This window comes from Pelecanus crispus, chromosome 7, assembly GCF_030463565.1.
Source record: "Pelecanus crispus isolate bPelCri1 chromosome 7, bPelCri1.pri, whole genome shotgun sequence".
Lineage (NCBI taxonomy): Eukaryota > Metazoa > Chordata > Aves > Pelecaniformes > Pelecanidae > Pelecanus > Pelecanus crispus.
Genome location: NC_134649.1, coordinates 3,775,892 through 3,802,169, shown reverse-complemented (window position 1 = coordinate 3,802,169; position 26,278 = coordinate 3,775,892). Strand labels below are relative to the sequence as shown.

At 53.6% G+C, this 26,278-nt stretch overlaps 2 protein-coding genes across 2 annotated transcripts; one reads left to right on the top strand and one right to left on the bottom strand.

The window, feature by feature from the left end:
• Positions 1-32: 32 nt before the first annotated feature.
• On the bottom strand, positions 33-9,436 carry CILP (cartilage intermediate layer protein). The gene is made up of 8 exons (XM_009491347.2): positions 9,379-9,436; positions 8,085-8,168; positions 7,034-7,087; positions 5,399-5,584; positions 3,861-4,175; positions 3,644-3,752; positions 3,022-3,179; positions 33-2,374 (listed from the first exon to the last, which is right to left on the bottom strand). The coding sequence occupies exons 1-8, from the start codon at positions 9,434-9,436 to the stop codon at positions 33-35; spliced, it is 3,306 nt and encodes a 1,101-aa protein (XP_009489622.1).
• Positions 9,437-23,190: 13,754 nt separating this feature from the next.
• LOC104037407 (gonadotropin-releasing hormone II receptor) lies at positions 23,191-25,162 on the top strand. The gene is made up of 3 exons (XM_009491348.2): positions 23,191-23,697; positions 24,264-24,465; positions 24,753-25,162. Exons 1-3 carry the CDS (start codon positions 23,191-23,193, stop codon positions 25,160-25,162), a joined length of 1,119 nt encoding a protein of 372 aa, XP_009489623.2.
• Positions 25,163-26,278: the final 1,116 nt, after the last annotated feature.

Here is a 26,278-nt window from a genome sequence, read left to right as displayed (position 1 = left end):
GCGAGTGACTTTACCAACGCTCCTATACAGCTCTAGTATGTGGGAGAACGTTGACCTCTCATCGGCATCCTGCTTTGGGTGGTTCGGCGGCTCGCCGGCTCCCTTCGGTACGCGGGGCTCTCCCCTGGCAGAACCAGTATGGACTGCTGGCCCAAGTTCCTCTGAGACTGGAAGATGCTTTGCTCCGCTGCGCTCCTCTCCGAACAGGTGAAAGTCAACCCGACACCGATGTTGCTCTTCATAATTCTGGAGGTGCCATCAGACGTGCCATCGAAACACCTGCCCAGGGCGATTTCCTTGGCAATCCTCGGGTCTTGGTCAGTGACGGTGTAGATGCCGTAGTTGTGTCCCAGCGGGTCGAGAGGAGCCAGCATTGTGTACTCACTGGAGTCGTTGTTTGTGGCCATGGGGAGGTGGTTCACCAGGTACTCGTGGAGCATGCTGTTGACGCTCTCTCGGCGGCAGCTGCCTTGTGGGACTACTTTCACGAGCGTGCGGTCCACGCGATCTTGGTCGAAGAGCATGCCACTGCACTTGAACTCCAGGCAGGCTGCCGACACGCCCCGCTGCTCGGAGTCACGAATGCTGCGGACGTCCCTGATGCCGTAGAGCTTGCCAATGGTACGTGGGTGCGTCCCACCCATGTTACGAGATCTTATGTTCACCTCTTGGGGCCCGTTTATTTTTACTTTAATGTAGCAGGCCCTAAATTCCATGGGCTTGGGCCACCATGCCAGGTAGTCATCGGTCCAGCTCATGAGGTCATCTTCACTGAAAGGAACGGTGTTGTAGTCGTACTGGTCTCCCTCTATCCTGTAAAACCTGAAGTGAGCAGCGCTGTATGGAGCTTCCTCGCATTCTCTTAGGTTTTCGTAGGCATAAATAGGGCCGTTGTTCTCTTCTGGGGAATTAGGGCTTGGCTTGGCCATGTTAATGCTGAATGCCGTTTTCTTAGTGCTGGAGTCCTCGTGGTCTGTTCTCCTGTAGTTGAGCTTGTTGAGGTATGGCTGTGGGACCCCAACAGCGTTAGGGTTGAGTTTGGGAGCAGAGGACACAGCTTCAAGCTCTTCGCCCCCCATGCTCGCCAGGATATAAGCTGCGTAGGCCTCAGGGTTTTGCTCGTCACAGAAGGCGGGCACGCAGGCGCCGTTGGGACCAGTGACCACGCTGTCGAAACGGCCCCATGCTCTGGGGTTGGAGGAGAAACCAGGTTCTGGCTCTGTGTTTATAACAGAAATTACAACCCCTTGGATCTGCTCGCTTGGCAGAAATCTCTCGCTTCTGTATGCCCGGACTTTGACATAGCACCGTCTGCTCTCTGGGACATCCAGGTTAAAAAGCCGCCTTTCTTTGATCTCCATGTTCCCAACCAAAAAAGTTCTCTCCTCCCTTTTACGCCGTCTGCTTTTCTCAAGGTTGAAGTCCCCTTCTTCCTCCCATAATCCTGTCTCCGGGTTCAGTGACCAAAGCTTCATCTCTTGCAGGTGCTCTGGCATCTTGACCTGAGCAGCATCCAAATGAACTTTCACCTCCTCTGCATTAAGAGGCTCGGTGCCCTGTTCATCAGTGAAGTCCACGGAAAACATGCCATACGTACGGAGTGGGAATATGTCTCCTTCCTCGTCTACAAAGTTCAGGTCGCTTTGAGTCACAGCAGCTGTTGAGATGTTTCTTGGGTCCAAAAATGTCACGCTGGCTTTCACTTTGCCTCTGTAGGCTTCTCCATTTTTCCTATAAAATGCATTGGGAGGGATTTCTAATTCGGCGATTGGATCATCTTCTTCCATTTCTCCCAAGGAAATCACATTGGTTTCAGTGGATTCCAGAGTAACAGGGGCTTTCTTTCTTAGTAGCTTGATCTCATGAAACACAGCACCTCCGTTTTCCTTGAAGGGCAGAACTTTTGTTGTGTTCACAAACTTCTGCAGCCGATCAACAAAAGTTAGAACCAGCCTCTCCGTGTCTGCTGGGATGTGGATGGAGAAGGTTCCCTTGTAGCCGGTCATACTCACTCTCTTGTTCCCCAAGTAGATGTGGCCAAACCTCAGTGGCTCGCCATTATCTGCCGCTGTGGCTCTGCCTCGAACTGTTATTTTGGTCTCGGTGCATTTTTTGCAGCCACATTCTATGACGACTTTAGTGGGGAGCGTGTACCCATTGCAGGAGATGTCTCTGGTTTCCATCTTGGACACCCCGCAGCAGTAGGCGACGTTGTCCTTACACCGGAGTCCCTTATCCAGCTTCCCAGCGCAGGTCTTCGCAGGGCACTTGCCCACGTCGTAGTAGAAGGAGTTGGTTGCTTCTTGGAAGCAGTCGTGCGGAAGTCGGATGAGGTGGCTTTGGGGTTGGGAGTTGCAGGCTGCCTCTTGTCTTCCTGTTGAATAGGATTTCTTAATGAGCAGCATGAAATAATTGTACAGTCATCGCTGTGTGGTCTGAAACCCTCAGAGCTAAACATCACTTCCAATAATACCCATAATTTGCAGCCATAAAACAGATGTTTTCCAGGATTTTGGTTAGCTGAATTCATCTGGCCTCTGTTTTGGTGAAGCAGGTGCTCAGCTTTAACTCTAGGTACCTGATTAAGAGCAGGGCTGTTTGCAGGAGTGTCCCAGCTGCTGCTTACCCACCACTGCCATCCAACCCAGCCTCAGCTAGATGTTCTGCAGCTGCCTGGCTTTTTGGCTATGGGTAGACCAAAATGTGTCCCAGTTTTTTTTTTAAAAAAAAAAAAAAAAAGCCAAAGCAAACAGAAATACACATCAGGCAGCAAGTACGGTGAGAAATCTGCTGGTTTCAGCAGGCTGAGCTTGGCAGGTCACCTGCAGTCCAGAGCTCCAGTTTGTAGAGAGCATCTGGCTCATAACCAGCTCACACAAGCTTCTCTGCTAACGGATGCATGAAATAAACCCCGGATATTTTTCCTGCAACTTTTCTTTCCCGCAGATATCACAATTTCTGGTTTCTGCACCCCACCGTTTCCCCAGCTTCTTGGATAGCATCATGCATGTTTTCTCTTACCTATGACAGCAAGCTTGGCAGATTGGGACTTTGCCGATCCCCCGGCACTGCTGGCCTTGCAGAAATACTCTCCTGACTGGTCTCTGTTCAAGTTCTTCAGAATCAGGTTATTTTTATATTTGTATAAGGAGGGATCCAGCAGCGAGCCGTTGTGGTACCTGCCAGGAACAGGCAGGCAGTTAAGGGGACAGAGAGTGACTGCCTGGCTGGAGCAGAGCGATGGCCTAATCCTGCATTTTGCCATGTGGATTTTGCCAGACCTCTTGCCTCAGTTTCCCCATTTGTAGTCTGGCTGGGTGGCATCACCTAAAAGTTATTCCCCTTCCCCTGGCAGTATGAGGTGTGGCTGGCAGGCAGGCAGAGCTGCTGGTTGTGCCTGCTGAGGTTTTTCAAACTATTATTTGTATTTTTTTCTAGTAAGTCCCTCTGCAGATGACATTACCGCACCTGTGAGAAACGCCAGCTCTGCACATCTTGAGGAAACCATCATTCCCAGCAATCAGTTCTCGGTGTATTTAGCTGCTTTATAGCTAAAAAACCACCTTTATGGAGATGGTAAGGAGGTAAAAATTGAATCTGGGGGCAGGTAAGACTTCTGTCCGATCAAACTCGAGTTCCTTACCAGAAGTAGCGGTCGGGGGCCGGGCTCCCCAGGGCATCGCAGCAGAGCGACACGCTTTGTCCCACTCTCCTCGCTTTGTCCTCGGGGCTCCTGAAAATGTAGGGTTTGCCTGCAGGAAGAGGAAAAGGCCATCTCGTTACTCTTCCCCTCCTAAAAATCACGGTTTATTTCTGATTGCTGCATAAAGCCTCCTGCATTCCTCCCGCTTTGGGGCTACCTGATCGTTGCAGTTGCACTTGGATCGCCAGGTTTCTTCTGTTGCTCTTAGGCACGGTGACAGTCGCTGTTGCGTATTTAGCCTTCTTTATTTTAAGGGTGTTTTTGCCATCGGGGCAGACTCCGGGGATCCTAAACATGCCCCTGTTATCGGCCGTTGTCAACAGCTTGAGGTTCTTGGCTTGCAGGTAGACCCGGGCATCGGCAGCGGGTGACCCATCCTCAAGGGAGACCTTCCCGTGCAGGGTCGCATCCTCACACATGCAGGCGTCGCAGTCGGCGTTGACGCGGCCCATGGGGCAGGTGATGTTGCAGGCTGGAGGAGAGGTATGTGGGTCAGAAAGCAGCCCCAGGTCCCCGTAACGCTCATGGCACGGTCTCGCGTCTGCTTTTCATTTAGATGCAATAAGGCAGATACGGCATAAGGAATAAATTGTATCCAAAACATATTTTTACTGATTATCAACAGCTGTGCATTAGAAACACAGGGATGATGTCGTTTTGAACCTGACAATTAGTAGAAAGCAGCCACGTGGATATAATTACAGCTAGGAACTGTTATTTACCTTCCCCAAAGGGCTGAATTTCAGGGAAATTTGAATCCAGATCAGCATGTGAGCCCTTAGCTCAACCCTGGCAAAATTACAAATCCAAATGCCTTAAACTTTGTAGGTTTCTGTTATCAACTCATGCCCAAAAGTCATGACTTTGGTCTATCTTAAAAGCTGTCTCCCCTTATTCAATGGTATCCTGACTTGGGCAAGACATAGGTTAATTGCCAAAAGAGCATTATCTGATGGATTTAACGAATGGTTTCCCAAACAGTGCTTCTGAAACATTTTCTTTACCTATAGTGATTAATCCTAAATAATCTCTGTCCCTTCCCAGTGTAAGGGCTTTTACAATCACAGAGCATCCCGGTACAGCAGCTACCTAGTCGTTAGGTTAATGGTTGGACTGGATGATCTTAAAGGTCTTTTCCAACCTAAACAATTCTATGATTCTATGATTTATTTCCAGCTATAAAAAAAAAAATTGGAAGAAATCAGGGAAAACCTGAAACAACTTTCCTGGAGAAAACATGGACTATTTTCAGAGTGACTTGTTTAAAAGGGGATTATAAGAATAATATAATTAATTACAAGCTCCTTTAGCAGGGGCTGTGGCAATTCAATATTCCCAACTCATCTCTTTCTTGGAGACTGCATGGAGACAGCTGCCTGCAGTCGCTGACTTCACCTTGAGAGCTGCTGTTACAACACCATTAACGGGATTTTTCCTATGTCCCCAGGATCTTTATGGGTCCCTGATGACTCCCCAAACCTGGATATCCCCCCGCAACCATCTTGTTATTTAGCTATAAACTCCCCACGCTCTGCTCCCTTAGTATTCTCCAGCCCTGCTCTGGAAGGCACCAGCATCACGAAATTCTGGCAAAGGAGAGAAAGATGGTAAAACGGCAGTGAAGGGAGTACAACGCCTACGCGGGGGTGAGATCCGGACATTGTCCCCTGCCCGTAAGTGAGGTTAGAGGAGCACCTGAGCACACATGTCCGATGCAGAGCCGCCCTTCCTCAGTTGCTTCATTACAGTGCACGCCCCAGAGGCGCTCAGCTACGCAGGATCTGGTCCGCTTCTGCACGCCGGTTTGGCCGCACTTCCCTGAGCACTCGCTCCATTTTGACCACGGAGACAAAAACCGCTTTGAATCTTGCACCGGTGGACCTTGAATAACATCAGTGGTGTGTTACTGAGACGCACGTGACACGTATGGCTGCCCAAAAGCGGGCAGTTGGTTTCTTAGCAGCTTCTATATAGCTCAGACGATGCATTTGGATATTACGCACCACATGGATTAAACAAACTCAAAGCATGTTCAGGGAGCTGGGAAATAAAGCAGGAGAAGGCGCCTGAATGCTTCTGACTTAATTCCCTACAGGCTACTGAATTCAGGATGATTAAGATAAACTTGGAGGGGAGCAAAGTGCATGCAGCTCATGCTTAGCGTTGAATAACTTTGGCTTAAAGGAAATCAAACACACATTGTCATTTAAATGCCATCTGAGGGGCAACGCTAGCCTGTGTTTCAAATGTGGTTAAACAACAACAACAACAAAAAAAACCCCAAAACCAAAAATGAGCGTAAAATTGTTGGTATGATCATGTTGAATGTCTTTAACCATGCTTCAACATATGTTCTCTATAGGGCAAGCATGTGTCCTATTGCAAGCACCAGTTTTACTGTGTGCAGACAGAAGCCTGAGATGCTACTGCACAGGCTGAGCATGTTAGGGGCCAGCTGCTTTGTAAAACACAAAGAGGGTTTGTTGAGAGTTTAATATGCGGTTAGATTTTTGAAGGAATTTCTTTAACTGGGCTACTAGATGGTATTAATTTAAGCTGCTTTGAATGGATGAGATACACTCCAAGTCTGTGGTTTGGGTTTATTTTTAAATGACAATGTTCTAATAACGTTTATGAGGATGCGCTTGTGACTGAAGTTTCTAAAAATGAGGGCTCTTGGAAACGTGGGCTGTGTTATCTCGCACACCTACTCTTCCACCCCATTTGTAATAACGCAGGTCGGGTTATTTCCTAGAAAGGCAGACAGGCACACGGCTGGACTATTGGAATAGTGATGGTCGAAAATGGAAAACCCCTGGCTTACAAAAGCAAGTGGCTGGAAAAGGCCATTTAAATGAGAGCAGCTACGGAAGCATTGCGTCTGGTTTGGAGCGAGCGCTTGGCTTAGATGGGTGCGTTTTTGATCTGTTGGCATGTTGGCATCTCCGGTTCAGCATCCCATAGACCTTATTTAGGTCTGGGGGGATGCAGGAGGAGGTGGACACAGGGAGGTGGTCCCATCCCAGGCAGCACATGGATAAATGCCCATCTGTACTTGCCCCAAGCAAAAATTTCACATGCATAAAGTGGGGTCTCAGTAAGATCCTAAGCTTGTTTGAGATCGGCTGCATTAATCTGCAAGGCCGGTGATGATGATAAAGGAGGAGGGGAGTCCTGTGGAGGAAAATGGCATTATGTGGCTCTGGGTAGCATCTCGACAGCAGAAAAAGCAGAAAGCAGAGGATGAGGGAGAAGCCCGAGGGGTTGAGCAGTGGCAGGGACTTGGGGAGGGACAGGGCTACCCCGCGGCACCGGCCGGCAGGAACGTACTGCGTCTGGTGTAGGTGAAGATCGGGTCTCCCCGGCGAGAGCTGCTCCTCGTACCTGCAGGCAGAGGACGCGCGGGGTGATTTGGGGAGGCTTTGCCTGCTCCCTGGCTGAGCACCAGTCCCTCCTGCCAGCCCGGCTGCACCGAGCCTGGCTGCTCAACCTGACCAGGTCTGGCCCACCCTCTCCTGGAGGCAAAAACTGAGTTTACAGCTCACTGCTGCCAAGGGCAGACGCTTTAGTGTCCAATTATATTGGTCAAAACCTTGAGATCTTGCTTTATTTCTCCCTAGAGAAGCAGGAGTCACCCCCTGCTCTGCAAGCCCCAGCCTCAGCATCACTGCCTTGTGCCATCTACTTTGAGGGGAAAGCAATTTGCCTGGTAGTTTTCCTAAAAATACCTCCCAGCAGGTGGAGGGGACCTCTCTCTGAGCATCCGTGGTTTCGGTGCTTTGATTCTCCCCAGCAGCTAAGAGAGCTGCTGGGAGTGGGATGGAAGGCTGGGAAAGTCCCCTAATCCCTTGGCTACAGCATCGGCATGTCCAGCCTTTGCAGTGCCTCCTGGAATTTAAATCCTGAGCCCTGGGCAGTAAGGCTTGAGGGGTTGGGGTATCTCCTGGGGATTAATGAACAGAGTGGGCTCTGTGGGTGATTAATGGCTCACGGGCTTGAATCCTAAAGGTGTCGTAAACTGTCCTGGGCATGGGGACGAGCTGGGCAGGGAAAAGGCAGGTCGGAGCATGCGCTTGCCCATCCCTGGGCTCTCCTCACCCTCCCAGCCCTGCGAGGGGCTGCACATGCCTCCCGCGGGAGTTGGGGCTGTGGTCATGCACTTGACCTTCACTTTTCCAGGAGGGGAGCCAACAGCATGTGTCAGCGATAGCCAAAACCCTACAGGAGGTCACAGATGATTAACATTTATTCCATTGCCTAAACGTCCTCATCTACCCAAATAATATTGTTTGGTTGTAAATTAAGGCTGAAGAAAATAACACTCATGCAAACACCCCTTGTCCTGGAGAGGGAAAGCTGCCCGAGCTGGGAAATAACTTACTCTCCAAGCTGAGCATTACCAGCGGGGTGAAGGTTCTCTGTCCTATCTGGATCCTGCTGAGGGCTGGTTTCAGAAGCCTTTGACCTAAAGGTCAATAAATTAGAGACTAAATTAGATTAATAATAAAATAGATTTGAGGGATTGGGCGTCCTTAGGCTCAGTTTTTTTAGATTTCCCCTTGGGTTGTGGCTGATTAGAGCTCCTGTGGGGTGCGGTGCATCACATGCAGGAGACACCAAGTGAAGGCCATCATGGAAATGTCCCACAGCATCACTGTGGCTCAGGTATGACGCAAATTTGCTATTTTCCTTAGCGCCCAAGAACAACTTTTTTGTGCTTTTTGTGTTGGAGCAGCTCAGATCAAATCATCTTTTTATAGCTGGAGATATAAAATATATCCTGCCTTTCCCTGCGTGTGGAGAAATGAACCCGAAGTGAATGAGGTTGGACCTAACGAGGATGGTTGTCGCTACGGGACATGGACTGGTTTCTTTACTTGCTAGGCCCCCACGTGCCCAAGGGGAGCTGGTGGTTCCCAGGGTGCTTACTGGGACTGGTCCCATTTAAACTGGGGAGCTAAGTCTGAAGCTGCCCAGCGCCGGCTCTCTCCCGGGGGCTCAGCAGGGTTTCTGGGCATCTCCCCAGCGACAAATTGACTCTCCCTGTTCTTATCCCTGGGCATCTGGCCAGAGCACTTCAGGGCAAAATTCCTCTATAGCCTTGGAAAACAAATCCAAAGAGCCTGCAAACGTTTTCTCTGCGAGACCCGCCGGAGCAGAGGGGCAGGTTGCTTATCGCTCAGTGCTCTGGTATGTGGGACCCGCTGGAGTCAGCAGCGGGCAGATCCTGCTGCTCTCGAGCATCTTCTCCTGGAGAAGAGCAACGTTGCTGCTTCCCCAAGGCTTGGCTCCGAGGCTGGGGTGGTTTTGTGCTCGGGCGATGGATAAGGCACCGGCCAGGGTGGGTCTGCTCAGAGCAGAGGGGACCCGGGATGGGAGCCGGGGTGCAGGCTGGACACCACAGGGTCTCAGGGTGGCAGGCAGGGATGGTCCCAGCACACCCAGTGGGCTCCTGCCCGGGCAACCAGAGGCTGGCTGACTTGCAGACAGGCGCCAGCCCTCGTCTGGAAGTTGTTTGGCTGGGTGAATGGCCACACTGACCCAGACCAGCACCTGGCATCAGTGTCGGGCCCATGGCTGCTGGCTCAGCGGCCGCCGGCAGACGTGCCTTCATGCCGGTGTGCCCGCGGGCAGGGGACAGCGCGGTGATGGGAATAGAAACGTTTAACCTTCACCTAAAACAGATGTGGCTCCCAGGAGGAGGAAGAGGAGGAGGATCAATCCTTTTGCCATGATCGTTGTTGTCTCCAGAGGCGACCAGGGGCTTCTTGGAGTAGCCACAGCCGTCTCACGCCTTCCCCAGACCTGCAAAGACAAGCCCGGCCGTGTTGCGGCTCACCCAGTGTCCTGCTGCCTTCAGGGAGCTTCTTCGGGCTGAACCAGTCCAAAACATGCTGTGGGGCTGCTTACACCCCTGCCCACCCACCCACAGCCCCCACTTACCCCCCCAAAGTGGGGAGCAGCAGGGGCTTTGTGTCTGGGCTCGCATCCCCTCTGCTTTTTGCCGTCACATCTGAGCCCAAATCTATTCTGCAGAGCGCTGCTTTGTAACGACATCTCCTTAAAGCGCCTTTTAACAGCTTAAATGCTTCTGCAGGGATGCTCTCGCAGCCCACGCGGTTCCACCAGCCCCCTGGCACCCCGCTCTGCCCCCCACATGAGCAGGGACCTCTCCATGCCTCTGCCTACAAACTGGGCTTAGTGCGAGGATAGCGGCTCGTCCCAGTACATCCCGGGAGCGTGGGGAAGGGGGAGGCTCCTGCGTGCCTCTGAAAGCGGAAAATCCCATGCACAAGCCAAGCCTTTGCTGCAAATGTGAGCAAGAAGCCAAATATTTTCCTTTTCCTTTTTTTTTTTTTGCACGCAGAGATGAGGGACTGAGGCTTTGTGTTGCTCTTCCCCTGCTCAGCAAGTTCAGATCTTGTTTTAGTGAGTCCCTTAGCCCTGCGGCTTCAAGCGTTGGGGTATTTAATTTCTGAAGGTACCATGGGGCTGGTGTTATCCCGAGTGACACCAGCTGGAGTTACAGGTGCTTTGTTTTATGCACCCCAAATTAATGAACTTGGTGGTGTGGGGGTTGGAAATATTGCCTCAGCCTTTCAGTGCCTCAGTTTACCCATAAAATGAAGCTTACAACGAGCAGCTGGCAGTGAGAACACCCTGTTATTTGTAAACGGTATTAACCATTCCCTCCGAGACTGGGGAATGTGGGACTAGGAAATACTTTGATTATAGCTCAGCAAATCCCAGTCAAGCAAAAATAACAAGCAACACATGAGCGGTGTTTTGTGGGCTTACGACGGGGTCATGAACTCGCAGCCAGACAATAACCAGGAAAAATTAATCCAGGCTGAAAGCCTGTTTCCCACTCGGCAGCTATTTTGGGAGCTGGCTGCGACTTGTTCGGCGCCGGGTTTGGAACGGGATGCGTCCCTCTTTCCCCGGGACACGCGATGCTGGGGAAGGGGGAGTTCAAGCGGCCGGATCCCGGCGATGGGGAGGGTTCGGCATTGCCCACGTCCCCTCTCTGGCAGAGGGCTGGGGGAGCCGGCACGGAACGGAGCCGTGGGATAACAAACAGCCCCATGTAAGCAAAACACTGTGTCCCCCCGAGCCCCCCGCCCCGGCCGGCCCCATAACCCTGCCCCAAACCCATTAGCTGGGATGAGGAGGGGAGAAGCGGAATGTGGAGAACCACGTCCCCACTGATGTTTTCCAGCCCGCAGCCTCTGCGCCCTCATCTGCCCATCAATTAATTTCCGCCTCGCCCTCAATCACAGCCGCTCTTAACTACGCCGCCTTAATAACACAGCAAAATTATATAACTGCTAGCTGCGACGACGGGGAAAAACTGAGCAGGGTTGGGTTGGGTTTTTTTGCTGTTACCTACAAAAACCATAAAGCCCCAATTAAGAAGAGTCTCATCCTCTCATCACGGAGCCGCCAGCCGAGCTGCGGTCCGGGGGCGAGGCGAGGGCTTGTCAGCTGCGGGTTAAGGGATTTGCAGCTGCTTAGGAAGAAGAGAGAGAGTTGCAGCTTACCGAAACCTCCCCTGCACCACTGCCGAGCTGGGCTGCGCGCGAGCCTCCCTGCAGCCAAGGCGGCGAGGTCGCTTATATAGCCCGGCGTGTAGCTTAGGGGATGGCAGCGAGCCACCGGCCGCCGAGCAAAAACAGATCGGACGAGCGAGGAAACCGCAGGCTGAATAATCCCGTAACAAGGTGATGGTAAACACAAACCCTCAGCGAAACAGCAGCCGCTGGGGCTGGCAGCGATGCCACGGCACGGCTGGGTGCTGCCAGTGGCGGGGCAGGGCATGGCGTGGGTACCACGTCCCGGTGTGAGCACCGCATCCCGGCACGGCACCATCACCGTTAGGGGTTTCCCCTGGGTCCAGATTCCAAATAGATGCTGCTGAGCGTTGAAGATGGAAATACAGCGTACAGACACGCGGTGCCATGATTTTTGGGGATGCTTTTTGGCTCTCACCTGGTCCGGGACAAACACGGTGCCCACCCAGCGTTGCCCGTGGGGTTCCCAAATTTCACAGGCGTGGGGCAGGGCTCGGCTCAGTGCCATCCCCTGCGCTGCCCACGCTGCCCGCTCGCCTCTGCCCTGGCACTGGCTCTGGCAGGGGTCAAGTAAGGATGCTGTGGGGATGCGAGGATGTGGGACAAAGCCAGATGGATCGGTTTGGACACCCGGGGTAGCGCAGAGCTGCAGAGGCAGGACCATCCTTGCAAATAAATGTGGCTGCGTCTCACTCGAACCATGGGGAGATCCAGCCACGACCCCTAACGAGAGCTCCCCGCCTGCCCCAGGCTGGCTTTAACCCCCCAGGTCCTTCCTCCCTCTGCAGCCACGTTGTTCCCCCGCAACTCGTGGCAGCCGGTCCTGGCTCGGGGCTCTTGGGTGTTGCGCGAAGCGTGCGGCCACGTGCGAGCAAGTACCACCCATGCACGCAGCCCCGGGCAGCGCGGGGCCGTGCTGCTGGTTTGCTGCAGGAGCGTGGTGCGAAAAAGTGTGCAGCACACGGCGGGAGCCATCCCTGAGGGATGGGGATGGGCGTTGGGGCAGCCAGCGGGATGTGCCGGTGGTGTCCCGGGCTGCCTCTTAGTAATCCTTGCCGGCTCTGCTGCCAGAGGGAGCGGTGCAAGAGGAACGTCGATCAAGGTGTCACATAAAAAATAATTGGCGGTGGCCTGCACCAGCTCCTGTTTACGTTTACGAGGGAAAAGGAAAAAACACCTGAGATGTGCCAAAAACCAGCAGAATATTTATCTGGTGGGCAAGGATTGCCCGGCGAGCCAGAGGCCCCGGATGTGTGAGATAAACACGGAGCTCGGCCGCGTTTCCCGGCTGTGATGAGGACAAGATGTGGGAATGGTGCCGAGACTGAGAGCAAGGAATTCATCTTCCCTGGACGGCACCTACCTTCTGCCGCAGCCAGCCTGTCCCTGGCACGGCACCGATGCCTCGACAAGGCAGCTCCAGTCCTGCCAGCTACTTGGCACGCGCTGGCATTGATTTCCACGGGTCGCACTGCAGGGTAAGGAAACATGCTTTTCTGCAAAAGGCAAAAGATGTTATTATTTATGTTATGGAAACCAGGCATTAGCTCTCGCCCAGCGCAGACACAGGTGTTTCTGCACGGGATTTCGCAGCCTCCTTAGCACAGGTGTCTCCTCTTAACATAGGTGTCTCCTCCCCAGCACGGCTCCTGCAAGGCAAGCTCAGGAGACACGTGTGTGGATTCAGGAGTGGGTCTGGGACGTGTGAGTTCATGCTAAAACCAAGTCTCTAGAACAGTCCGGTTGCGCAATCTCTCTTGGCTTGGCCATCCCTCGCTGCGGCTCCGGCGTGTGGCTAATGTTGGATGGAGCAGCACAAGCAGAGCCCCAGATGTTTCCAGCGCTGAGCACCACCGGCGGAGCCGCAGCTCAGGGAATGCTCGGCTGCTTTCCGGCTGCCTGAGGTGGGCCATGCCCCGACCCGTGGGGCGGAGGGGACAAGGTGGGTGCTGCCCCATGCCCAGGTGCAGCCAGGCTGTTGCTCTGCAGGGCCGTAGCACCCTTGGCCGGCAGGGAAGGATGCAACCCAGACCAAACTGCTCTTATCTTCCTGGCTGTGGGTTCTGCTGTCCAAGGCCGGTGTTTCCCAACCAAGCCATTGGTGCAGCAGAGCCACGGCCCCATGGATGCATTCCCCTTCTGGATTAACCCCCGGGGGCCCTGCCCAGCTCTCATGGGATTTTTCCATGGTTTCATCACCGATATGTGATTACAGGGCCATAATATATTTATGTGAACGCTGCCATGCTTAGTGCTCCCCCCAAGCCAATGCCAAGGATGGGGCAGCGTAAGAGGACTGTGATAATTGATGGTGCAACAGCATCTCCCTCTCCATGCTCCTCCATGGTTGTCTCCATCGCTCTTCTCATGCCCCTCTCATAAATCCAGGGGAAAACAGGCTACGGATGCTCATCCTGGCTATTTGTACCTCCCACCCTTTCCGATACGGCATCGGCAGAGTGACCGTCGCCGAAAGCAGACTGCACTGTGCTGGGAGGGTGGCAGGGATGGTAGGGCTGCTCTCAGGTCTGTGGGGGGGATTTACAGGCTGTGGGGTCTGTGAAATACCCTATGGGCTCCATGAAATACCCCATGGGGGCCATGCTATGTCCTTTGGGGTTGACGCTGTGCTCAGTTCCCCGCCGGCTGCCCCCGTCCTCCCTCCCTGCACCCTTTTCGCTCCACCGAAGGAAGCTGACGGTTATTTTCCCCTGCTGTGTGTTTCTGGGCTTGCTCCTGTTTACGGAGATGGGAGTTAAAATAACTGATTGATGACTTTGTTCCATCCCAAACACTTTGGGGAAGTTTGCGTGGTTTAGGAGGGCGAGCAGGGAGCTGGGATCTCATTAAGCACTTGGCTCCTGGCATTTCTCCAGCCATGCTCCAGGGGTGGCTAATGTTTTTTAAATCCTGTTTTGCTATCCCAGGAGCCGGGCTGGCAATTTCCACGGTTTGTAGGAGAACTTGGAGATGTGGCGCGTCCCTGGGGTTCACTCTGAGCTCTGAACCACCAGCAAACCACGCAGCCACCGCAATATTGTTTCACTTAAGCCCTCCTCCACCGCTTCATCAGCACAAAATCGCACTCCAGCTGCCTAAAAGCTTTGGAAAAGAGCCCAAAAAACGAACTACTGGAGTTTGTTTTTATTGTGTGGATAAGGATTTACAGGCTGTGGCTGGGAGAAAAGGAGCAAGCGGACCTTTTCCCCCTGGAAGGATTTACTTAGGAGCTAAAGCCTCGACCGTGGCTGAGCGGTGCTCAGCTCCACGTACATCATTTATGAAACAGATGCAAAAAGCACCACAGAGCGGGGGATGACATGAAAGGCAGGAGCTAGGGAAAGCCTGATTTTAGCTCTGGAGGTTGGGAAGGCTTTTTCTGGAGCGGTGAAAGAGCTGGGAGCTGGGGGAGAGCAAGTAGCTGCGGCTGTGCTGCTCGTGGGGTCTGGCCATGGGGTGAGCCCCCGAATGTCTGCTGGCACCGGCACAACATGACTGGTCCCCCCTGGCATCTAAACCGGGGGGTATTCGCTGTTCTGTGATCACATCTGTCAAGGAAAAGGGCTTTTCCTAGTGCTTTTGCAGGGAATGGCTGTTCCCTGAGTGCCCAGGGACTGTTACTGCCTCCCTGCTGCACACATACAGCTCTGCATCCAGACCCCCATCGCCTGGAGGGGGGTTCGCTGGTCACTGGGATATCCCGGACCGCTGAAGGGTCCTGCCGGGGTTTTCCTCCTGGATGCCATGTCCAGCCCTGCCGTCTCTCCTTCCCCATCACAGCTCGGAAGAGCAGAGACAGGAGATGCTATGAGAGTGCCAGAAGTGTCTCTATAGCCAATCCCATTTTAATTACATGGCTGAGCTGGGGAAATTAAGATAAGTATTCTGGCTCATTTAGAAACTCTCTGCGAGATGGAGAAGGCCATTATTTTCAAGCCCTCCATGAGTAATGCACATCCCAGCCTCTCCCTGCACCGCGCCTGGAGCATTAACTTCGCGGGGCAGCACGCGGTGCCACGTGCCGGTGTGACACCAGTATTTGCTGGGAGCATCCTGCCGGCAGATGTGGGCCAGCAGCAGTGCCTGAGTTATCGCACAGCCTCGGGTTGGCGATGGAAACGCAGTCGCAGGGCACGAACGGGAGCAATGGGAACAGGGCCAGGTCCAAGCCAGGGCAGCACCTCAATGGGGGCAATTAAACCACAGAGGAAGAGCAGGAGCAGAGCTCCAACCCACAGCCTGCTGGTTGGTTGCTTTAGCTCTGGACAGGGCTTGGTGGACAAAGACTGTCCTGTGTTGAAGCACATGTTACTTTGGGCAATTAATTGCTCCTGAAGAAATCCTTAATTTATTGCTCGAACTTCCTGCCATTAGCTTTGGGCTTGGATGCTCTCTGGGCTGTGCACCCATGCTGGTGGGAAGGGCAGCCTCCCACCCATGGGATGGCGGTCCCTGATCTCATCTGTGCCTTTTCCTCCTCGATTTTTTTGGTATGGACCATGTCAAGGTGGGCCAGTTCATAGCTGATTTACACCAGCAAAGCACTGGCCAAAAGCGCTTTTTCAAAAAATGGCAAAATCCTGCATGACCTGCGAGCATGCTGGGGAGCATTTGGGTCTTCCAGCACCCTGTGGTTTGTCTCCCCCCGGCTCTGCAGGGATTCCCGGCTGATGTGCACCGGCAGCACGTTGGCTGTGCAAGCCGGACCAGAGGGTCTGGTGTTGGCAGTGAAACTGGAGCATCAGGTTAGAAGTTGCTTTTTAGTGTGCGGATGAGCCTCTACTTGGGATGGGCAGAAAATGTGCAAGGGATGGAGTCAGGCAGGTGGTGGGGAGCCCTCATTAAACCACACATGAATTTATTTCAGGTTAATTATTGCACTGAGCAACATGGAATTGAGCTTGGGCTGGGGTAATGGGGCCGATCCACCTCTGAGTTTTGGCTCTGAAAGAGTTTGCCGGCATCTGCGCTGGCCAAAGAGGGCAGGGAAACGCCTCCCCTTCCTGGAGCACCTGTGGTCATGGGCGGTGACCGGAGCCGTAAAATGTCTCACGACCTCATGCATCTTTCTGGGGGCATGCTTGGAAAAGCCGGTCTCTGCCAAGCTAATTCCAGCACTGCTGGGATTCCCCCTGGGGCGGTCGTGGCTGTATCAGCTTTCACCAGGGGGTAAATGTGCGTTTGCCCGCAGCGCAGGCAGAGGTGTTCAGCCGGGGCCAAACGTTGCCGAAGGGAAGGGCTGGCAGCTGCCCGGTGTGAGCACCTGGGACCGGCTGAGATGAAAACCGCTGGGAGCAGATTGGGAAGGTGGCACGGGAGGTAAACCCTTCCTGAGAGAATCTCAGCACAATGCTCCCGGCATTGGGTCGAGCGCTGCCTCCCAGAAATGCCTCCCCAGGATTCCAAATCCAGCCAGGGGGAGATGTCAGCACCAATGCTCATCCCAAGGGACACCGGGGTCCTGCAGTCCCAGGGCTTGGCTTAGAGCAGGTTTCTCGCAGGAGGGTAAAAATAGGGTGGGGGAGAGAAATTGTATTCCTCTGGATCATTTAATTCAGCATTAATGGCACCTCACCCTGCCAAGCCACTGATCATTTCTTAGGAGTTGTGTCCCCACTTGAAGCTCACCCAAGGGTGTTTTTAAGCCTTGAAAACTCCTTGGAGATACCAAGCACAGGGGAAAGAGGTGCCAGGGGAGGTTTTCCCTGCTTTTCGCTCCTGCAAGCGCCAGATAACACTGCTGAGGGTCCCACAGGGTCTTGGCTTTCCCCACATCTCACCTCTCCCCCAGCAAAACAGAGGAAACCAGCCCTCGAGTCTGGCCTGTGTTTGGGAAGGAGCATCCAAAGGGAGCGCTGAAACGTGGTCTTGGGGCACGCAATCCAATCTGGGAGTGTGGAGAGAGGAGGATATTTGATGTTTGGAGCAACGCAATGGGCAGGTCCCGCAGGGAGGAAAAAAAAAGCGGAGGATAAAAGAGGGCACGAAAGGCAAAGACAAGGAGAGCAACTAAAACCCATCCAAAAACAAGGGCAAAATTGTTCACTGCCATGGGTTAGTCACAATGAAAACATTGGGATTTCATAATTTCTTCCAGCTCAAGAAAAATACCCAGCTAGGGTAGCGAAAGCCCTGGCCGAGTCGGTGCGTGCTGGAGCCAAAGGGGACCCACGGCCCCTCCGTTGACCCCAGGGGTGATTTTCCTGGTTTACTGGGGACAGGAGCATCACGGCACTGGGGTGCCGGGTGAGACTTCCCAAATAAATCCCCCCAGCTGGGGTTTCCAGCCTGGGCAAGGAAGCGAAGCTGCTGTGGATAAGATGCACTGTGGGTGGAGCGGCGATGCACGCATCCAGGTTTTATTGCTTGGCGGTGAGCAGACAGGGCTCGGCACCAAAGGCCACCACGTTTTCTGGAGTTTGACCTCAGGGTTTGGTCTAGGGTGGTAAATTCATTCTTCTCTCTTATCTAGTTTAGAGAAGGGGAAGAGGGATTTTGCTCTGGTTGAGATGTCCTGGTGAAAGATGGAGGAAAGACCCCAAGAGCTGCTGCTCTGCGTGGGAAGATGTAAATTTGGGGAACCTCTGGGAATGATGCTCTGGACATCTGGGCTTCCCTGCCAGTGGGGTCCTTGTCCTTTACACCATCCCAGCTGGGTACATGACTTGGACATCCAGCATGACGTGCTAGGCTCAGCAATGCCAGGAGCACCAGCCAGGGTATTAAAACATGGGAATTGCAGCGGGTTTGAGCATCAAGAGCATGTTTTTCTCAGCACCGCTGTCCAATGGCATGATGCCCCCTGGAGAAGGGCTTTTACCAGCAAGGGCTCCAGCAAGGCTCCGATATATGAAGCTGAATCAGAAACAGCGAGTTATTTCACCAAGAAACGGCCCAAAGACACGGTTTGCCAAGATACTGAGCCCAGCTGGCAGGAGGGATCCCTCCCTCTGCTTTAAACAAGGACTTTTAGGAGGGGGACGGGATGACCCAGCTTATCCCCACGAGGGACAGCGATTATCGTCCCTCTTGGCAGGCTCAGCAGAGCAGCCAGGGCCAGGTGAGCAGGCGGAATGAGCCGCTGGTTTATGCCCGGTGACTGCCGAGCTTTGGTCCTCTGCCTTTTGCTGCAAAGATTTTGGGGAATTTAGGATGATGCCCTGCGACAGCCGCTGCCCAGCGCCCGTCTGTAGCATGCAGCCGGAGGCGGCACTGTGCCGCACGCAGTCCCGACGCTGTTTTGTAATGAGAAGGATGAAAACTGGGAGCTTCACAACTGCTTGACTTGTGAACTTTGGGTAAGGAGAGAAGCTGTTCCAGAGGTGAGCTCATTTCTAACCCCAGGAAATGACTTCATGGATGCTGGTATTTACTCACAAAAACATCGCATGTCAGATGTCCCTGACTAGACTTTCTGTTTCGAGTCCAGTATGAGACAAAAATTTCCTTGGACGAGCTGCTCCTGAGACAATTCAAGGCTTGCAAGAGGAGAAGAATGTTGGGAAAAAAAAAAAAAATCAGCATTAAAAACTCTGAAATCATGAGTTTTTTCTGAGCAAAGGGGAATTTTTGGACAGCCAGCCCGGCAGAAGCACCTGCCTGGGGTGATGGTGTTGGGGGTGAGGGTGCAAGTGATGGGTGCTGCTGTGGGATGGCTCTGCTTGAAGAAGAGCCATCATTACCCCCCCGTAATGCCCAACAGCAGAAGGATTTCTCTCGGAGGTGAAAAGACAAGTTTTTCTCTCTTTTGTGAAGCCAAGCCCCCAGCAGTGATTTATTAGGATAAACGGCAGCAGGTTCCCTGCCCCACATTTGCACTAGGTTAATGGAAATTATATCCCATGCCACTTTCCCTGCATGACATCCCAATTTATATGGGATGTCCAATGGAAAAACACAGCACTTGCACTTCTGTTCAAGGTCTGCTCATGCAAAAAATTGCCACTGGGGCTGTGCTACCTGTTGTGGCTTGCTGGTTTCTGTTTTCTCCAGCATCCTGGGATGATCTGTATGGATCTGGGGAGAAAAGTCCTATTTGGGGAGCCTGGAGATGCTCTGACTGCTCATGACCCAGCGCTGGGCTGCAGCTCCGGGGATGTACTGGGGCAGCATCCCAAAAGGAGGGGATTTCGGAAAGAGCCGAACCAGGGTGTATGGAAACAAGCCCTGCCTGCCAGCACTGTTTCCTAATCCTGGGGACCAAAAACCTCTGATCGTTAAACCAGTGTTCAGAGATTCAGCTGATGGCTGCTGAGCAGACAACATCCAAACTGACCTTTGAGGAGATGAGCAAAAAAAAAAAAAAAAAAGAGAAAACACAAGGGGGTTACTGTGCAAACGTCGGAGAAAAATAATCATTTTAATAAGGGACCCCACCCTTAAAATAAGACTTATTGCTAATGCATGCCCAGGACATTTCTGCATGATGGCATGCTAAAAAAATCCTCTCTGAACAGGGACCAAAGGCTTTGTTGTGGCATGAGCAAGGCTTAAAATTCCGAAGAAAAAATCCTGTCCCTATCTTGCATCATAGAGTCGGAGATGGAGAGGACATTTCTAGACAAGAAGGCAGCCAGCCGGGAAGGAGGACAAACAGGGAATACATTCCTGACTCGCTATTTAATTGCTTTAGTGCAGGTGCAAAGAGCTAAATGAAAGGAAAAATAAGGATGAGCATGTGGGGCCGAATTAATCTCGGCTTTAAGCAGGAGTCTAACGCAAGGAGGAGATGGCTGCTGCAATAAATTGGCTTCCACCCAACTTCTTTGTGGTTTCCATGCTTTTTTATTTTTTTTCCCCAGGGACCAGGATCTTTCCCGCTGCACCGGCGGGCGATGCTCCGGCCAGGTAAGGAGGTGATGGGGATGGTGCCCTCCTGCGTGGCAGGGGTGGCTGGTGCTCGCGGGGCACCTGCCCTCCCACTTTGCCCACGGTGGCTTCGGGGTTTCAGCCAGGCTCCAGCAGGATCGAGGGGCTGGTATCCCCCTCCGGAGAGATATTGTCGATGCCGGGGCTGCAGCTGTTAAGCAGCTTTGAAATTGGGTCTTGGCAGGACAACGTCCCTTCTCTCTCAGCTTGTGAGACCACATTTTGGGTGGAGGGCTGGCAGTGCCGAGGGTGGGTCTGTTTTTCTCTTTCCCCTCGGATGTAAAGCACTTTGAACACAAAAATTGCCCTCTGCGACTCTGAGCAGCGAGTTTCCAGCCTGATCCCTTTTGGTGCTTAAACGCAGGAGTGATGGAGGGTTTGGGGGACCCCGATGGATGGTGATGCCTGAAGGGCTGCGGTGGTCCAGCGTCCGCAGCATCTCCTGGGTCTCAGGAGCTGGTGTCTCTGCCACACAATTTGACTCTTAAACCCACAAAGGGGAAAAAACCCCACCTTTTTGCTGTGCCCAGGAGTGCTCCTGCAAGCAGAACAGCCTCAAAGATGGTGCATCTTCCCACCTTCCCTCAGAGCTTGGGCATTTCCTCCTGAAAATAAGTGGGAATAGGTTTAACAACGGAAAACCTCCTATCCAGCAAATGAACCTCATCTTCTTGGGGAACAACGCAGAGGCACGGCCGCCAGCCTGGGCCCTGTGGTCACTCTGTACGCCATGTACTTTTCAATTCAATAGACCGGGAGATGTGAAGGCCTGTTTGCATGTCATTAAAGTCCCCATGGTGCCCCTGGGAGCGTGCGTGCCAGCACCAGCCCCAGCGAGGCTTGAGGCTGGCCCTCTGTCACCCCCACACCTCTTTTGCTTTTGCTGGCCAGAGGAGCAGGGTGTCCTCTGTTTCCCTCCCTGGCCTTGCATTGCACATCGTATTTTTTAAGCCCTTGTGAGCTCTTTGTCCCTCCCAGGGTTTCATGCCGCACACCAAAGCTCTCACTGCGTTATGCTGAAAGAAATACAAAAAGAACAAGGTGGGAACTGCTAGAGCGCAGAGGAAAGAGTGTATTCATTAAAACGGCAAAATGACCCAAGTTGCTCCTTATCAATTCCCTCCTTGCAGCATTTCCAGTCCAGGCACGTACCTGTGTTCACCCATGATGCTTCCACGGACCTGTGTGGTCCAGGAGCATCGTTGGGGTGTGTGTGTGTGCGTGTGGTGCGAGTCTCCCGGTTGTCTGAGCAACGGGACATTCATCATTAACTCCAGGGATAATTAACTCATTTCCCTGTATTTATAGAAAACCGATGCAGGGAGTGTTGGCACTTACCCCTGACGGGGCCACATTTGGCCACAACATCTTGAATTGTGGCCATTTCTTGCAATACGGCGGCTTTGTCATCATCCCCGCTGCCTGCTCATTAAGCCTGAAATCGGGCAGCTCGTTAAGCCTGCAAGGGCAGGGGTGCCAGCCCCTGCCTGGGGGTGAAACACCGGCAGCTGCCTGAGCTGGGCTGCCCGTGGATGCCCACCTCCGTGTGCCCCGCTCCTGGTTTCCCAGTGCCGGGGATGTTTGCATCAGCGTTGCCATCTCCAGATGCCTGTGCTAAAAACAGCGTAGCTCCTGGCTCGGCCGCCGGCGAGGGGAAATTTTGCTGCTTCAAGGGGTTTGTTGCAGGGATGTGATGCAAAGACGCGCTGGAGCATCCTGACTCGGTGCCGCGGCGGTGGGAGACCCGTGGGGCAAAACAAGGAGCATCTTCTCTTGGCATCAGGGCATGCGTATGCCAGGTACGTTCCCATCAGCTGGGACAAATCCAGACCTCGACATGGGTTTCCCCTTGTTTCTCCCAGACAGCCAGCAAGCAGCTTGGCACTTTTTCTTTTCGCTGCTTGCTTGTTGGGTTGGTCTTTGGGGAGGGAGGGGGCAAAGGCAGCAAGGGGACTCGGTTTCAGGGGGTTGGGGTACGGGTGGTGGGGCTGGAGGAGGGCGGCTTGCTGCCAGGTGTCGGCATCTCCATCCCGCAGAGCTGGGGAGACTGATTTGATCTCTGCTGCTCATGTTATTTGTGCAAAGGGGGGGGAATGCTTTATTTTGGTATCAGCAAACCAGAAGGTGCCTGAAACGGTAAGAGGCACACCCTACCCGCGGCTGGGACTGTTAACAGCTCGTGTCCCCGAGAGTTGGAAGTATTTGCCCTTGAAATGTGAGTTGTCCCCAAGCTGGTTGTGTGCTGGCAAAAAGGGCAATTAAATCAAGCTGTGGGGGACCACCACACTGCTCATCACACCCTAGCCACCCCTGGCGTGGGTGTGCTTCAACCTTCACCTCCTCCTCCCTCTTCACCTCCCAAAGGCAAAGTGACAGAGGTGTTGAGCTGGTGCTGCCTGGGTCCTGGGAATGCCACCGTGATCCTCCCCCGAGAGCCGCTGTCAGTCCCCGGACAGCGTGGGATCCCCCTTCTCCCCTCCTGGCCACCCCCAGGTGCTCTCACCCACAGCCCCGGCTCTGGTGCTGGAGATGGAGGTGGACCATTAAGGTTTAACACATTAATGGAACGTGCCGCAGGGTTTCTAAAAAGCTGAGCCTTTTTGCAAAGCCCCTTTGGAAGGACAAGTCCTTGAACTGGGCATGGCTGCCCCGGCACAGACTCAGCCAGCTCCGGTGTGACCCATTCCCAGCCGGGTGCTGGCGGGCAGCGGCTTGTCCCGTGGTCCTGGCCACTGCTCCCGCTTCCCAGCTGCTCAACCGCCTCGCAAAGAGCTAAAAATATATGTCTGTGTGAGCAATCACTGTAGCTATGGCGGGGGTTAGCCAAGGAGGGCAGCCGGGCAGTGTCACCGTGACCAGGAGGTGCAGCGGCTCGGCAAAACGGGCAACAGGGAAGGGACAGGCAGGGAGAAGCCGGGACTGGCAGGTCGCTGCTGGTGCCTCCGGTGCAGATCCCACCATCTCCCCATTTCTCCTTACATTGAAGCTGCAGCACACGACACAGCCCCTAAGAGGGGATTCACTTTGCCGCTTGCGTTTCAGCAGGGAATGAGTGACGAGCAGGTCCCCGCATCTCCCTGCCACCCCACTGCGGAGGGGGACACCAACGCCTCGGCCTCTGGCTGCCCTGAGCACTGGGTCGAGCCCCGGTTCACGCAAGCAGCGAGGGTCCGTGTGATCATCACAGCCATCTTCTTCTTGCTGGCGGTGGGCAGCAACGCGGCAGTGCTCGGCAGCCTGCTGAGGAAGAGGAAGAAATCCCATGTGCGGCCTCTGATCCTCAGCCTGGTGCTGGCTGATCTGCTGGTGACAGTGGTGGTGATGCCCCTGGATGCGGCGTGGAATGTGACGGTGCAGTGGTACGGAGGGGACATCTCCTGCAGGCTCCTCAACTTCCTCAAGCTCTTTGCCATGTACGCGGCTGCCCTGGTGCTGGTGGTCATCAGCCTGGACCGGCATGCGGCTGTCCTCCATCCCTTCTCCCGCGCTCGCCGCCGCAACGGACTGCTGCTCTGCACCGCCTGGGCCAGCAGCGTGCTCCTGGCTTTGCCCCAGGTAGGGCTCGGTGCCCTCCCCGTGTGGTTTTCCCAGGCTGGGGTGGTTTTGGAGAAGGGCTTCCCCATCCCGGCAGCCCCAGCAAGCCCATCCCAATCCACGGGCTCCAACACCACCAGATTGCCTTCGTTGAGCGAAGCGGCGTGGTTGCTGTGTTGGGTGCTCAACACTGCTTTGCACCTTCCTTATAGCACCCGTTCATTGCAACACCATCAGGGTGTGACACTAAGGGCTGGGGAAAAATTGTCTCTCCTATGTTTTATTCCTCGTGCAGATGGTTATCTTCTAAAAATGCATCACTGCACCACTGCAAAACATGTTGGAGCAGACCAAAACAAACCGGAGCAGTTTCTGACCAAAATAATATTCAGTATGGCCAGAAAATGGGATTTCACAGCCGTCAGATCCCACCCATCCTGGCCATAGCCATGAGTTAGGTGCCCAGAGCACTTCTCCCAGTCCGACAGTGGCAGAGAGGTGCTCTCCATGCACAACCAGAAGCACCTGCAGGACATGGTGCCCTGTTCCAAAGCCTCTCTGAGTTATTATATGGTTCTCCATTTCAGCTTTTCCTCTTCCACCTGCACACGGTCCCAGGAAGGAACTTCACCCAGTGTGTTACTCACGGGAGCTTCCGAGCGCACTGGGAGGAAACTGTCTACAACATGTTCACCTTCACCACGCTCTACATCACCCCCCTGAGCATCATGATCGTTTGCTACATCCGGATCATCTGGGAGATCAGTAAGCAGCTTAAGATCAATAAAGGTAAGCAGGTCCCAGCCCTTTAGTGTCCACCATGACTCTTGTGACTGAACCTGCTCCAGCCTTGAGCGTTGTTGGGTCGGTTCCAACAGCCTTTGAAGGGTAACCCAACTAAACCAAGGGGTTTTACACAAACTTCTTGACTTCCCTCCTTGCTGTTTTCTGCTTCCTGTGGGCCATGGACCAGACCATGAGATGGTCTCCCCTCTCTGGCAGAAGCATAGTTATGAATGGTTACATTCTCCGGGTTTTCTCCCATCTCCAGCTATCCTTTTGACTCTCCCTTGCAGGTTTGATAAGAAATCAAAATGACCACATCTCCAAGGCACGCATGAAGACTCTCAAGATGACCATAGTGATTGTTGCCACCTTCATCATCTGCTGGACCCCATATTACCTCCTGGGCTTGTGGTACTGGTTCCAGCCAGCCATGATCCAGAAGATGCCAGAGTATGTCAACCACAGCTTCTTTCTCTTTGGCTTGCTGCACACCTGCACCGACCCTGTCATTTATGGACTGTACACCCCCTCCTTTCGGGAGGACGTGCAGTTGTGTCTCAGGGGCATTGAAACAGCCATTACCAGGCACGAGAGACACAAACCTGTCTCAGTCTCAGAGAAGAACATCAAGGATGGTACTGCAAATGGTGGGGTGGCATCAGGGGTCTCCAATGGGACAACTGTCAACACAGTCTGCTGAAGACGTACCCACAAGGAGACGGGAGGCACAGCTTTGGGGGCTGCTTTGTCCCACAGGATCACTCTGGAGACTCATCAGGAGGTTTGCCACCCAACTTTGGTGGGTGAGGGTCTCTAGCCAGAAACTGAAAATGTGTCTCCTGCCCGTACTCAGGGTGAAAAACATTTGGGGGTATTTATGGTCATTCTTCCATATTCTGGCAGCCCCATGACAACTAGAAAACCATCCTTTTCGTACCCTACACATGCTCTAGCCCTGATTCTGGGATCAGGCATCTGCCACACTTCCAGCATGGACCCCTGGGAACAGACACACTGGCTCCTCCATGGTCTAGGGCCACGTCTCCCAGGGTTGCCAATCTATGAGTGCCCTTTGCACCTACACCCAGGTGTGGAGCTGCACAGACGCACAGCGCTATGTGGTGTCACCCTGAGAGGCTGCAAAGGTGTGATCACAGGCTCTTACTCCATTTTCTCCACCTGCTGTAGGAAAGGCTCTCCGGATGTTTTGGTTCTCCTGGCTCGGAGCCTACCTGGTTCTCCCACAGCCACGTGTGAAGCCTGGGAAGGATGTAAATCTTTGGGGAGTGACTAATGCAAGGACATTAGTTCCCCTGGGCTGCCTCCACGCTGGGGAGGGAGGACATGCTGCAGGGATGGAGGGGCTCGGGCAAGAGGGGTGCAAAGAACTGCAGTGGGATGGGATGGGATGGGATGGGATGGGATGGGATGGGATGGGATGGGATGGGGTTTCTTCTCCCTTTTGGAGACAGCCAGAAGGGAAAACAGTCCCTGCCGCCTTGTTCTGGCATGCAGGGAGCAGTATGAACACATCCTTACACAGCAGCTCTTTGGGACACAGGGTTGACCAGGAGAGAGAGTACTTGGGGTAACTGGAGAGTGAGAACCAGACCTGACATTGCCCAGCCCCTCTTGACCCTCTCTGTCCCTGTGTCCCACGGCATGAGCCGGCAGGTCTCAGACCATGCGCTGGCCTGTCCCCAGCAGCTGGCATGGGCTAACAGGAGCAAACGCCACATTTTCTCCTCTCTGTTTTCCCCTCTCTCCTTTATACACATCTTCTTCACCTTAATGGCTTGACCCAAAGCCAGCACCT